General features: G+C 31.5%; 1 protein-coding gene across 2 annotated transcripts in view; it reads left to right on the top strand.

The window, feature by feature from the left end:
* Nucleotides 1-13,495, top strand: part of LOC145243775 (uncharacterized) — a 36,576-nt gene extending 23,081 nt beyond the window's left edge. For both annotated transcript variants that reach the window (XM_080106816.1, XM_080106817.1), the window contains one exon: nucleotides 12,976-13,495. In XM_080106816.1, coding sequence (XP_079962942.1) covers nucleotides 12,976-13,238 — 263 coding nt within the window. In that variant the 3' untranslated portion in view covers nucleotides 13,239-13,495. The remainder of the gene's footprint in view (nucleotides 1-12,975) is intronic.
* Nucleotides 13,496-14,838: the final 1,343 nt, after the last annotated feature.

Below are 14,838 nucleotides of genomic sequence, written 5' to 3'. Positions count from 1 at the left end.
AAAAAAATAAGCCGTTAATAGTAATGAAACAAAAAATAAGCCGTTAATATTAATGAAAAAAATAAGCCGTTAATAGTAATGAAACAAAAATAAGCCGTTAATATTAATGAAAAAAAATAATAAGTCGTTAATAGTAATGAAACAAAAAATAAGCCGTTAATAGTAATGAAACAAAATAATAAGCCGTTAATAGTAATGAAACAAAAAATAAGCCGTTAATAGTAATGAAAGAAAATAATAAGCCGTTAATAATAATGAAAGAAAATAATAAGTCGTTAATAGTAATGATACAAAATAATAAGCCGTTAATATTAATGAAAGAAAATAATAAGCCGTTAATAGTAATGAAACAAAAAAAAGCCGTTAATAGTAATGAAGGAAAATAATAAGTCGTTAATAGTAATGATACAAAATAATAAGCCGTTAATAGTAATGAAACAAAATAATAAGACGTTAATAGTAATGAAACAAAATAATAAGACGTTAATAGTAATGAAACAAAATAATAAGACGTTAATAGTAATGAAACGAAAAATAAGCCGTTAATAATAATGAAACAAAATAATAAGACGTTAATAGTAATGAAACAAAAAATAAGCCGTTAATAGTAATGAAACAAAATAATAAGACGTTAATAGTAATGAAACAAAATAATAAGACGTTAATAGTAATGAAACAAAATAATAAGACGTTAATAGTAATGAAACAAAATAATAAGACGTTAATAATAATGAAACGAAAAATAAACCGTTAATAGTAATGAAACAAAATAATAAGACGTTAATAGTAATGAAACAAAAAATAAGCCGTTAATAGTAATGAAACAAAATAATAAGCCGTTAATAGTAATGAAACAAAATAATAAGACGTTAATAGTAATGAAACAAAATAATAAGACGTTAATAGTAATGAAACGAAAAATAAGCCGTTAATAGTAATGAAACAAAAAATAAGCCGTTAATAGTAATGAAACGAAAAATAAGCCGTTAATAGTAATGAAACGAAAAATAAGCCGTTAATAGTAATGAAACAAGATAATAAGTCGTTAATAGTAATGAAACAAAATAATAAGCCGTTAATAGTAATGAAACGAAAAATAAGACGTTAATAGTAATGAAACAAAAAATAAGCCGTTAATAGTAATGAAACAAAAAATAAGCCGTTAATAGTAATGAAACAAGATAATAAGTCGTTAATAGTAATGAAACAAAATAATAAGCCGTTAATAGTAATGAAGGAAATAATAAGTCGTTAATTGTAATGAAACGAAAAATAAGCCGTTAATAGTAATGAAACAACATAAGTTGTTAATAGTAATGAAAGGAAATATTAAGCCGTTAATAGTAATGAAACGAAAAATAAACCGTCAATAGTAATGAAACAAAAATAAGCCGTTAATATTAATGAAACAAAAAATAAGCCGTTAATAGTAATGAAACAAAATCATAAGCCGTTAATAGTAATGAAAGGAAATAATAAGCCATTAATAGTTATGAAACAAAAATAAGTCGTTAATAATAATGAAACAAAATAATAAGCCGTTAATAGTAATGAAACAAAAAATAAGCCGTTAATAGTAATGAAACAGAAATAAGCCGTTAATATTAATGAAGCAAAAATAAGCCGTTAATAGTAATGAAACAAAATAATAAGTCGTTAATAGTAATGAAACAAAATAATAAGCCGTTAATAGTAATGAAACAAAATAATAAGCCGTTAATAGTAATGAAACAAAATAATAAGTCGTTAATAGTAATGAAACAAATAATAAGTCGTTAATAGTAATGAAACAAAATAATAAGTCGTTAATATTAATGAAACAAAAATAAGCCGTTAATAGTAATGAAACAAAATAATAAGTCGTTAATAGTAATGAAACAAAATAATAAGCCGTTAACATTAATGAAACAAAAATAAGCCGTTAATAGTAATGAAACAAAATAATAAGTCGTTAATATTAATGAAACAAAAATAAGCCGTTAATAGTAATGAAACAAAATAATAAGTCGTTAATAGTAATGAAACAAAAAAAAATTAATTTAGAATAAAAAAAATTGTTTAAAAGTTTAATTAATTGTGTGTTTTTCTTGTATTTATTGTACATAAGTAAAAATACAAATTGTTTTTCTCATGAAATGCACGCAATTTCGTCGAATTTATTTGTGTACTCGCTTTCTTCACATAAATTATTTAGAATCTTAATAATCTTATTAAGATTATATAGAAAGTTTGATTATCTCTGTAAATTTTGTCGAATTGCTCATCAAGGGGAAATAACTCCTATTAGTATTTGTGAATTTTTTTTTTTTTTTAAATCAAGGACGGAACTATAAGTAGAAATATCGTTATTTAAATAATTCTGATTTCATAGATTTTCTTCATGATTATTTGTTCAGGAATCTTGTGAACGTTTTGTTTTGTTTTTATTTTTATTTTGTTTTTGTTTTTTTAGACGATTAAAAATGTTGACTTTGCTCAACTGTTTTACACCAAAAGACGATATCAGCCAAACGAAATTATTAGGATGCTACAATAATCACTTGGATAATAAAACAATGTTAAGGGAAAAAAAAGACGTCGTCTCCACAAGCGACTAATGTTTTTCTCTGACTTAAGTGGTGTTCGTGAGAGAGAAATGCGGTGTCTTGGAGAGTGGTGAGAACGGGTTTTACACCACGATCTAAGTATCTTTGAACTTCAGATGCTATGCCAGTTGCGGTATAGTGGCTGTGTCCATCGTCTTGACGAGGTGGGGGTAGATGTTAGAATTCCACGCTTTGATCTTTTCGCCCATAAGCATTGCACTTATGATCGAAATAAGGCCGTCGACGGATAGATCGGCATTCCTGTCCTTCTTAAATTTGCTCTTCATGTGGATTGCTGCTTCTCTAAGTGCATTTTCAAGTCGGCCTGCAAAGTCCGTCAGTTTTTTATCTTCTCACCGTTCTAGGTCCCAGGCTTGGCTTAAGTGCTGAAAAGTGGTCATCTGGCTTCCGTGAGTTGCTAGGAGATACTTCTTTAGGAGGATGAAGGTGGCTGTATCATGTTCAGTCGAGCATCTGCCTTGGTCCAATAAGTCTTTTGCGGACTTAACAAATTCGGCTTCTAGTTCTGGTGCGACGTGAATCATATTTTGTTCAATGCTGTGATCAACTGACTCCCGTCGTTTCCTGGGCGGAAGGTCTTTTGCTGTTTTATGGCGTCTCGAATTGTTTGTTGACGCATGAATAATTTATAATCGCCGTTAGCCTGAGCGGTGGTAGTTGCTATCGCCGCTGATTTTAAGGCAGTTGCCATGGCGTCTATGTCGAGTAGAATTTCCTGGAATACATCTTCAGATGGCTGTGTAAGCCCGGTAATTAAGTGGAAAAGAAGCTGTTTTTGCTCCTTAATTAGCGTGAACAGTTCGGGTCCTGTGAAACATGTATAATTGTCCATATTTCTCTTGCTAAACGCTCTGACACCAATTTGTTATATTACAAAACTGAGCGTATGGAACGCAAAAAAGTGGCAAATGAAAAAGTTGAGTTTAAAACGATCGTGAAACGAACTGTTTGGTGTGTCAGGATAATTTGAGGGCGGCGGTGGTGCGTCGGTAGGAATGCTGGTTGGGTGTTGAGTTATTGTCGGGTTGAGGTGGGCGGCAGCGATGACAGGAACGATGCATCTGTTGGCTGGTGAGCTATGATGATCTGGCGGCAGCGGTGACAGCGGAAGAGGGGTAAACTTCAAGGCTTGCTGTCCAGTATCACGAGTGGAATCAACATTTTTATACTCGCGATGCGGACGTAGTAGTAGGTAAAGGGCGACTTTTGTCCCTAGTCATCGTTTCGCTCTTTATTTGTGTTTGTTTTTGTGTTTTAATGTATTGTAAGGATACATCTATTTGATGCTTGTATACATGTGTTATATCGATTTAAAGCTAAGAAAGCTGTGAATGTATTCTAGTAGGTATTGTACTGTTGCAGTGTTTCGTGAAATAATTATTCGTGTTTATATGGTGCCGGAGATGCGTCTGCTGTGATATTTGTGTTTTGTATTTTGATTTTTCTTTTGATTTGCGGCTTCCTCTGACGGTTTTCTTTGTTGAAGTGAGGTGTGAGTTATTCTATTGATGCGTGTACATAAAAAAAATTGGCTTTGAAGTTGTCGTATGTGTCCATTTACGTTGTATCGACGAACAGGTTTTGTCTTAGCGTCGCTATTATTATCACTGTCGCTGCTCCTACTGGTTTCTGGTTTATTCATGTAAATATGGAGGAATATGCGATATAACAATTGTTACCACCTGAGATGGATCAATTAGCGACTTCAAACTAAAAATGTATATGTCAGAAATTAGTCCTGCCATGGTCAATTGATTACTTTTTTCAATTTTGACCCCATTAGCAGCTATTTTTACAAGCTAAAAACCAAATTGAAAGTGTGCCCGAAGTGCAAATACCCTATATATCAAGTTTCAAGTTTGTACATTAAATATTCAGAGAGAAGTTTGATAGAGATGTTTTACACTTTTTGCATACAGAAAGAGAGACAAAGTAACTATGATTATGAAAAATAATGAAATTCTATTTGTTTAAAAAATAAAACATGTTAAAATTTATAGGAAGAGTGAGAGAGGTTATGTGATATATAAACTCCAAATATTGAAAGTGAAGGCAGAAAAAAGAAAAAGAAGAGAAGGAAAAAAAGAAAGAACAAAATCAGGTGTAATCAAGATTGTCAACGTAAGGGGAAGGGGAGCGTTATAAGAAATCATTAGACAGAGTTCATCCTTTCACTCTGTCTAATGATTTCCTAATAACACTTTCCCTCCCCCTTACATGGACAATCTGTCTTTCGCCTTCTTTTTTTTCTGCCTGTCTGGAGTTTATACGTCACATTACCCCTTTCTTAGAACTGCACGCCTATGGAATTATCTTCCGTTTTTCTGCTTTCCAGCTGACTACAATATGGTTGTCTTCAAGTCTAACGTAAACAAGTTTTTGATGAGCCGTTCCATATAAGTTAACACATTTACCGAATCTCCATTACTAACGGTTACTATATTGTCCAATTTCTACTGTACACTCTTTAACCCTTATCCCCGAGTGACCTCTTGGCCTTGATAAGTGGTGATTCCTATGTAAACAAAAAAAATCTCCCTCTAAATTTGTACATGTTTTATTTTTTAGACAAATAGAGCTCCCTTATTATTCATTTAAGAACCGGATTTCTTCTGTGGAAGACAAACTTTTAAGTCATCTGACGAGGACTTGTGGTCTTGACCGACAATTTGTCCGAAACATTAGCATATAATTTGTCTATATCAATAAAATATGTGTGTGTGTGTGTGTGTGTGTGTGTGTGTGTGTGTGTGTGTGTGTGTGTGTGTGTGTGTGTGCATTTAAATGAAAGAAAAGTTATATTTAATTTTATTATATTATCAGAACAATAAGAAAAAGTTAAAAGAAAGTTTAAGAAAAGGAATATCTTTGGGTCATGGCATTTCGAAGCTAAATGCTTCTCATCAGAAGAGAAGTTCAGAATTCTACAAAATGTAAAAAACTGGACCTAATGACATTTAGATATGAAATGGATAGGATAAAATGAAGGAATAGGATAAAATGGGAAATAGTAATTAAAAATAGGTACAACACTTCGGGCACACATTCGATTTGGTTTTTAGCTTGTAAAAATAGCTGCTAATGGAGTCAAAATGGAGAAAAAAATCAATTACCTGTATCTAAACCTAAACGTAGATTCCATGAACAAAGCTTCTTCCTTAGAACTATACACCTGTGGAACTGCCTTCCATTTGCCCGCTTTGCAGCTGACTACAATATGGTTATCTTCAAGTCCAACGTAAACAAGTTCTTGATGAGCCGTTCTCCTTAAGTAATCCAATTTACCAAATTTACACTACTAACGATTACTACAATATTGTCCCATTGACTACTGTACTTTAACTCTTATCCTCGAGTAACCTCTGGGCCTTGATAAGTGGTAACTCCTATGTGAAAAAAAAAACATATAAAGGTAAATCAGAAGGGTAGATTATATGTAGGTAATAGTACAGGAAAAAAATTATAGTCAACTATAAAATAATGGAGAACATTAAAGAAGAGCCAACAATAGAAGAAGAAAGGAAAAAATAGAGAGGATAGAAGAGAAAGTGGAGGAAAAGGGGAAAGAGAGAGAAACAGCAAACAATGGAAATGGAAATAGATATATAAATAGATAATTAAAAAAATAGATGTATACATATATAAATAGATAATTAAAAAAATAGATATATACTAGTGTTGTGCCGATGAATCGGAATCGGAATCGGGAATCGGTTAAATCGGTAATTTTCGGGGAATCGGAATCGGCATCGGAATCGGAAAAATTTGTGTATAATTTCCGATTCCAAAATCGATTCTTTTAATATTTTTCAAAAGTTAATTTTCAATTGCTTGTACCGATTATAAATATTTATTTCTTTTAAACTATTAGTAAAACTAAACTCTATAGATCTACGTACTCGTTATAGAATGAAGTTCTCATAACAAAATCACGTAATTTCATTAAATAGTTTTTGTTTTACGCTCCCTTGACTAATTATCGCAGTTTTTTTAGGAAGATTCCGAATTTCCCAAATCGTTTTTACGGCATAAAATAAAAACTATTTGATGAAATTACGTGATTTTTTTATGAGAACTTCATTCCATAACGAGTACGTAGAATATATATTTTTTTATTTTTCGTTTTTTAACATAGTGTAAACTGCACAATCACCCTTTTTTAATACGTGAAGACAGTTTAGAGCTTCATCCTAGATCTAAAAATAATTTGGTTTTTAGTGGGTTTACAAATATCGTCCAAAAGTAGAATTTCAATGAGGGAGGACTTTTAAATGTAAATATAATTTCTTTTTCAATCTGAAAAATTTCTAAATGTTTTCTCTTTATCTATTTTATCAAGACTTTGATAAATTCATTGTGAGATATTCATGTATATTTTTAACTTTTCCGAAACCCGAGAAAAATGCGACGGTGTCAGACAATGTGGTTCCAGGAAAATAAAATAAAACTCTATTCGTTTGAAATCTTTTCATATTAAACTCCTTGAGAAATTTGGCAAGTGGGTGTGAAAAAGTATTGTTGTCGAAACCAACGGCATCGAAGGTGTTAATTACCCCATAATACTTTCAACTCAACTTTGGAGTGAGATTGGCGGGCTTCAGCGAGGCCTCCGTGATATATATATATATATATATATATATATATATATTTATATATATATATATATATATATATATATATATATATATATATATATATATATATACATATATATATATCTCACGGAGGCCTCGGCTTCAGACGGCATTGGCGCCGTCGTAGCAATCCTTAAGTATAAACATAAACAATACCGGCAGAATCAAAGAAAATCACACTGGAAGCATATTTCAAATTAAATCAAAGGCCAAGCCTTTTCACAATTTTGCCCATTCCTTGTTGGTCCCCCCGATTTATCGGAGAGGGACTATAGTTTTCAGTGGCGTTCGTCCGTTCGTCCGTTCGTTCGTCCGTTCGTCCGGATGATTCCCGGATAACCGTCCATTACTTTTTTCTGAAATTTTGCCACAAGTGGTACTCCAATACGTAGATGTGCACAACATCGAGTTTTTTTTAAAGAAAACTCTCGTTGCTCCCCCAGGGGCTGAAAAGGGGTCAAAAATGCCCAAAATGGCAAAAATGACACTTTTGGCCCCATAACTTTTTTCCCGTCCATTAGATTTTACTGAAACTTGTCCAAAATGTGAAGGCAATTGTTGCAAATGTAAATTCAGTATCGCTGACCCTGGCAAAACTCTGGTTTGCGCCCCCCGGGAACTTTTAGGGCTAAAAACCACCCCTTTTTTAGGCTCTTTTTTTCATATTTGTCTAAAATGTGATTATGTATCTCTATTTAGTGTTTTTTATGGTGCTGAACTCAAATTTACATGTCTTAAGGCCTGAAACATAGCCGTTTGTCCATTTTTACAAGTAATCAGCTCCCCCATGGGGGCAAAACAGGTAAAAAAAAAATACCTCAAAATGACTCTAAATAGACAAAATTGACATATTTTTCAGAATAACTTTTCATCCATTCATTAGATTTTTCTGAAACTTGGCAAAACCATGGGCATACCTGATATACACCTGATGGAAGTATCACTGACCTTGGGAAAAATCAGAGTCACAAGCCCTGGAGGTTTTAGGGCTAATAATGGGTGTGGAGCAAAAGTTGAACTTAGTCATTTTTCTGAAAACTTTTGAAAATTTTTTTTTCACTCAAAATTGTTTTTTTATCAGTTATGTATCACTTTTTTTTATCACTTTATTCGATCCCCCCTCCTCACATAGAGGGGGACCATGCATGCACGGCTTTTTATATTTGTCAATACCGATTGCCGAGTGAGGGAGCAGCAAACATACCGACAAAACCCAACACTTTTATATTCTACTTTTCATTTAATTAGCAATAATGTTTGATATTATTTTTCTGGGCAAAATATTTCTTTAATTTTAGACAATTCTTTCGCCACTTTGAAAATAAACTGCATTCTTCTAAAGGGTACCTAGCAAATTTTCGCAAAGTTTCAATTTTTGTTTTGTTTATTTTACGCATATAAAATAAGTTTAGATCTTCTTTAGTTTTACTAATAGTTTAAAAGAAAGAAATATTTATAATCGGTACAAACAATTGAAAATGACCTTTTTAAAAATATTAAAAGAATCGATTTGGGAATCGGAAATTAGGCACAAATTTTTCCGATTCCAATACCGATTCCGATACCCCCAAAATTACCGATTTATCCGATTCCCGATTCCGATTAATCGACACAACATTAATATAAAACGATTAGGAATTTAAAATAGACGGTCAGTTTCACAAATAAATATAACGTAACATGAGCTGTAGTGTGTTACCAATTTTAAATTATGTGCGCTTATTGGGGATAGGGTGTCTACTTTTTAAGCGATTACACATGGTTTTACAACGTTGCAAACCGAACTTAATTTAGTGGGAAACACTTTAGTTAATATCCATAAAGAATTAGGATGGCCAGAAATGATGATCATTTTACGTTAAATTTATATTCGAAACTGATCTTACACTCTAAATTCTAAATGATCGCTTTTCTTTCCGCCAATTAAAAAAATGTTCTAACACGTAATCTATAAAAGTAATATTTCATTTTGGAATAGGGATTTAGCTGCGAGAGAAAGCACAGAAAGCTCACGCAATCTCACGTTAAAAATGGTTTTCATAATAGTAATATTATTATTTAGAAATTCGTTCGTAACAATGAGATGTGGCTTTGCTAAGTGGCGTTGTTAAATATATTGTTCTTACATCGTTTTCTTATTTTGCCTACCAATCTTCGAATATTTTCCACTATTCATGTAAGTAGCATGTTATATAGTAAATACGAACTGGTACAATATAGCTTTGTTTTAAAATCAAAATAAATGTTTTGTTGTGTTACAATTTTTAATCAATTACAAGGCAAACATTTGAGATAAAATATACGCGGACATTAACCAGGGGTTTATGTAATAATTTGAAAATTTACGAAAAAACAAACAAAAAAAATCTCTAATTAAATATGTATAAATTTTACAAGAATCGGAATCGGAATCGGGAATCGGATCGGAATCGGAAATTTTGAACGGAATCGGAATCGGAATCGGGAAAAATTTTGGCATCGTCCCACCACTAATATATACATATATAAATAGATAATAAAAAACATAGATAAAAGTAAAAAATAAAACAATCTGAAAGTGGAGAAAAATGGGATTAGTTTTATTTCTCATCTTTCATTTTAATTTTATTGTTTGCTCCTCTTAATAGTGTTGAGCTTTTCTTATCTTGGTAAATTTTGCTTTATTAACGATTTACGCTTTGATAACATTATATACATACAATGCGAAGCTCGCGGTTTGTTTATAAACAAGCAGTTTGAGCACTGCACAAGGAGTGGACGGATGTTTGTTTAAATAGACATTCGAACGGGTTATTTGCGGGCATCGCTTCCATGATCGAGTAGTAGAACTATCAACACGACGGCTCTAGGTTCGATCCTTGGCTTGGGAGAGGTGCTAGTCTAGCGGCACTGATGAGTTGTGATACAACGAAACAGGACTGTATGTTGATGACTACTAATATATTTTAAAACCCACCTCTTTGGGTTGAGCACTGTCGTAAATAATCTCACTCGCTACTTAATTGGCTGAAAAATGCGAAGCTCGAGGTTTGTTTACAAACAAGCGGTTTGAGCACCGCATAAGTGGCAGACGGATGTTTGTTTAAATAGACATTCGAACGGGTTATTTGCGGGCATCGCTTCCGTGGTCGAGTGGTAGAACTGCCGACTGTCAACATGACAGTTCTAGGTTCGGTCCTTGGCTTGGGAGAGGTGCTAGTCTAGCGGCACTGATGAGTTGTGATACAACTAAACAGGACTGTATGTCGAATGACTATATATATATATATATATATATATATATATATATATATATATATATATATATATATATATTTCTCTTTCTGACCTCATGACTATTCTGAACTCCAAACAAAACAATGTTTGACATAAAATTCATAACAAAAGTTTGCAACTCTGAATTCTGACATTACATTTATCGCATGTGTGCAATTCTATTTGATTCAAATTAAAATAGTCATGTACACATTTTTGCACGACTGTCCATTGTTTCTTATCATTTAATAAATTTGTTATTTTTACTTTTGTTTAGGTGTGTAAAACATACAATTAATTCAACAAATACTTTTCTCGAATAAATAGAATTAACACATTTTTTCTCTTTTTCTTTTTTTTTTCAAAATAGTAACAATTTTTACCAATTTGGGCCCTAATTGTGTGTGTGTGTGTGTGTGTGTGTGTGTGTGTGTGTGTGTGTGTGTGTGTGTTCAAACACATACAATAAACAGTTCAATAAACAATTCTTTAAAACGGGCTGCTAACTCCAATCCACAAAATTTTGACAACCGAGATATATAAACAAATGTTATGTACTCTATCATCAATGCATGTTTTGTACATGTACGCATACTCCACATTCAACATTAAAAGGACCGAGTTCTTCAATACGGTACAATCACGTTGACACACCGGTTCTCACTAGATCACCGAACTTAATCAACATTTAGTCTGGCCAGTACCAGATGGGTGACCACTTGAAAAAGCGAGGCGCTGTATGTACCACGAGGTAAAAATACCAGATTGGGAAACTGGCGCGCTCTATCCTTCTCTTGAGAGTAGATGAGCCTCTCTTAAGCCATGGTAGGCAGCCCATCTAGTGGTTGCATCACGATAAAAAATACCCTTGACAGCCTTGGCAAAGCATCAAGTATTTTCAGCCATTAGAAAAAAACATGAAAGATTCCGCGGAATTTGTTCACGTTTCACCTGCGCCTACTGGCATTGGGTGAAACAACAACAACAGTTCTTCAACAGTAACAATGAACAGGTATACTTTTTATTACCGTTTTAAATGTAGCTTTATTCTGGATCGTTCGTTCAACATAATAGATTGGACAGATCCAGTCGCATTGCTAGATTCTCTCTTCTTGGGGCTATATTGCAGCTTCCAGAATCGACTCCCTGATTATCTTATAGACAACGTAATTACAACATCCGTTATTCACTTCCCAACGCTCTCTCTCTCTCTCTCTCTCTCTCTCTCTCTCTCTCTCTCTCTCTCTCTCTCTCTCTCTCTCTCTCTCTCTCTCAATTCTTTTTAACTATAGAAGCTGTTTCTTTGTTCTATAAAGTTTGACCTCTATCTAGACTAGTGCCTCATTTTCTGATGTTCAAAATGTTTCTTATTGTCAGCGATTGTTATTCTTTATAAATTCATTTTGCCTTCAAATTCTCGTTTTGTATTTAACTTCCACAGTTATTCTAAATTCCTCATCATTAGCCGTGTACATTGCATATTTACCTATTTGACCTACTCGCTCGCTATCATAGGGCCCAAATTTGTTACATATGGAATAAATGAAGTTGTCAATTGAACTCCAAATGGCATTTTGAGAAAAAGCATTTTCATTTCCGTATTTCGATCCTATATTCAACAGTATTTGAAGTAATAATTCTTCAAACTTTTGCTGCCTCTCTTCGTTCTTCTGTTGTTGCAATAATCTTTGTTCTAATAAAGTTTTTTTTTAATCTTCTTTCGTTCTTTTATTGTCTTTCTACGTTTTTTAGTTACATATCCATTTGGTATTAACCTAATTTGAGAAAACTGGACTTGAAGCCATCCATGTTTAAATAGTGTCTTTATAAATTTCAATTTTATGTTGTTAACACCGCCAAGAAAAAAATCACTTTTTTACCGCCAAGAAAAAAAGAATCACTTTTTAGTATGTATTTCACAGAAAAGTTTTCACAGTTGGACTTCAAGTCAGCAGTAAACTAAAGGTTTATTTCAACAGTGATACTTTTCTTTTATGAGGGAAAAAATAATGTATTCCTTTCTTATTAAAAGTTAACACAGTGCCAGAATAAAATTAAATGATTGACTTTTCTTTTTTGAGTGAAAAAAAAAAGAATTCATTTTAGCTAAGAAAAAAGTCCATTAAGTTTTAAATAATCCTTGTCCCTTGGTGTATTCTTCAGTGAAAGTTGCTTAAGAATTCTCCATCGCCAATGTTGTGGGTGACATAAGGTACAAGTTCCTTAATAATTCCTCGTCCAATAATGATCAACATTTTCGGGTTTCTTTAATGGATACTACTGATTGAACAAAAGTTGCTATTTTAGTTGTAGTTGATGAGGTAGGATCTATATCTTTACCAACAATAAATAACTACGAGAAATTTACAACTGTATTCATTCGATCAATTGCAACCTCCCATCGTATTGCTGTTGAAGGGGGGATATATTTTCAGAAAAATTAAACTCTTCCTTTTTAATTTTTTTTTTTTTTTTTTTAGATCACCAGAAAGAGAAATATGATGGCAAGGCAGAGGGTAGCAATGCGCCATTGTCAGGGAGCCAAAGGCCAAAGGATAGTGACATCATGATTGCTGCTGATCTCAACCTTTATGCTAGTCCAATGACAATCCTCCAAAGTTGTAAGAAGACGGGTCAAATAAAGAAAGAAAGTGCTGACAAATCTGGCAGCAGGAGCAGCAGCAGTGATCACATGATTGCAGCAGATCTAAGAAAATATGGAAACCCTCTGGATGAAAAATAGACTTCCTGTTTTTGTATTCTAAAAATGTTTAGTCGTATTTTAATAGGATTAGCAATTTTGACATTAAATATTAAACCATATTTCAATGTGAAAATTCCTTGGGGTTTTTTTTGTTTGTATTATTATTTACCTAATGTAAAATTTATTTATTTATTTATTTTTTAAACGTGGACATCAAAGTCAGTCAGGTCAATAAATTATTTCCATCTTCCTTGGTTTTAATTTTCACAATGATAATAAATGCTATTATTACAAAGTATACGGCTTCACTTGATAGATATTTTTCAGTAATCTTATGGAATCTCTCCAGTTTTCAATTGAATGAGATTTTGGTCTATTCAAGAACACTTCTCCCAACGTGTTGAACTACCTGCCGGAAGAAGTTGTATCTGCAGAGTCACTCAATACCTTCAAAACCAGACCGGACAAACGTTGGCGGAATCACTCGCTTCACTTTGACTACAAATCTGAAGATGATGTGTATTGAGAGACTGCATTCCTTTTCAACGTGTATTGTATTGTATTGTATATATTGTATTGTAATGTATTGTATATATTGCATTGTATTGTATATTTTGTATTGTATTGTATTGTATTGCATATATTGTATTGTATTATACATATTATATTGTATTGTATATATTGTATTGTATTGTATTGTATTATACATATTGTATTGTATTGTATATATTGTATTGTATTGTATATATTATATTGTATTGTATTATACACATATATATATTGTATTGTATTGTATTGTATTATACACATTGTATTGTATTGTATATATTGTATTGTATTGTATATATTATATTGTATTGTATTGTATATATTGTATTGTATTATGCATATTGCATTGTATTGTATATATTGTATTGTATTGTATTGTATTATACATATTATATTGTATTGTATATATTGCATTGTATATATTGTATTGTATTGTATATATTGTATTGTATTGTATATATTGTATTGTATTATACATATTGTATTGTATTGTATATATTGTATTGTATTGTATATATTGTATTGTATTATACATATTGTATTGTATTGTATATATTGTATTGTATTGTATTGTATTATACATATTGCATTGTATTGTATATATTGTATTGTATTGTATTATGCATATTGCATTGTATTATATATATTGTATTGTATTGTATATATTGTATTGTATATATTCTATTGTATTATACATATTGTATTGTATTGTATATATTGTATTGTATTGTATTATACATATTGTATTGTATTGTATATATTGTATTGTATTGTATATATTGTATTGTATTATACATATTGTATTGTATTGTATATATTGTATTGTATTGTATATATTGTATTGTATTATACATATTGTATTGTATTGTATATATTGTATTGTATATATTGTATTGTATTGTATTGTATTATACATATTGTATTGTATTGTATATATTGTATTGTATTGTATTGTATATATTGTATTGTATTGTATTATGCATATTGCATTGTATTGTATATATTGTATTGTATATATTGTATTGTATTATACATATTGTATTGTATATATTGTATTGTATTATACACATTGTATTGTATTGTATATATT

Source organism: Euprymna scolopes, chromosome 22, assembly GCF_053919585.1.
Source record: "Euprymna scolopes isolate OS-2025 chromosome 22, ASM5391958v1, whole genome shotgun sequence".
Taxonomy (NCBI): Eukaryota; Metazoa; Mollusca; class Cephalopoda; order Sepiida; family Sepiolidae; genus Euprymna; species Euprymna scolopes.
The sequence above is the reverse complement of the archived record's forward strand: the minus strand, read 5'-3'. Positions and strand labels throughout refer to the sequence as shown.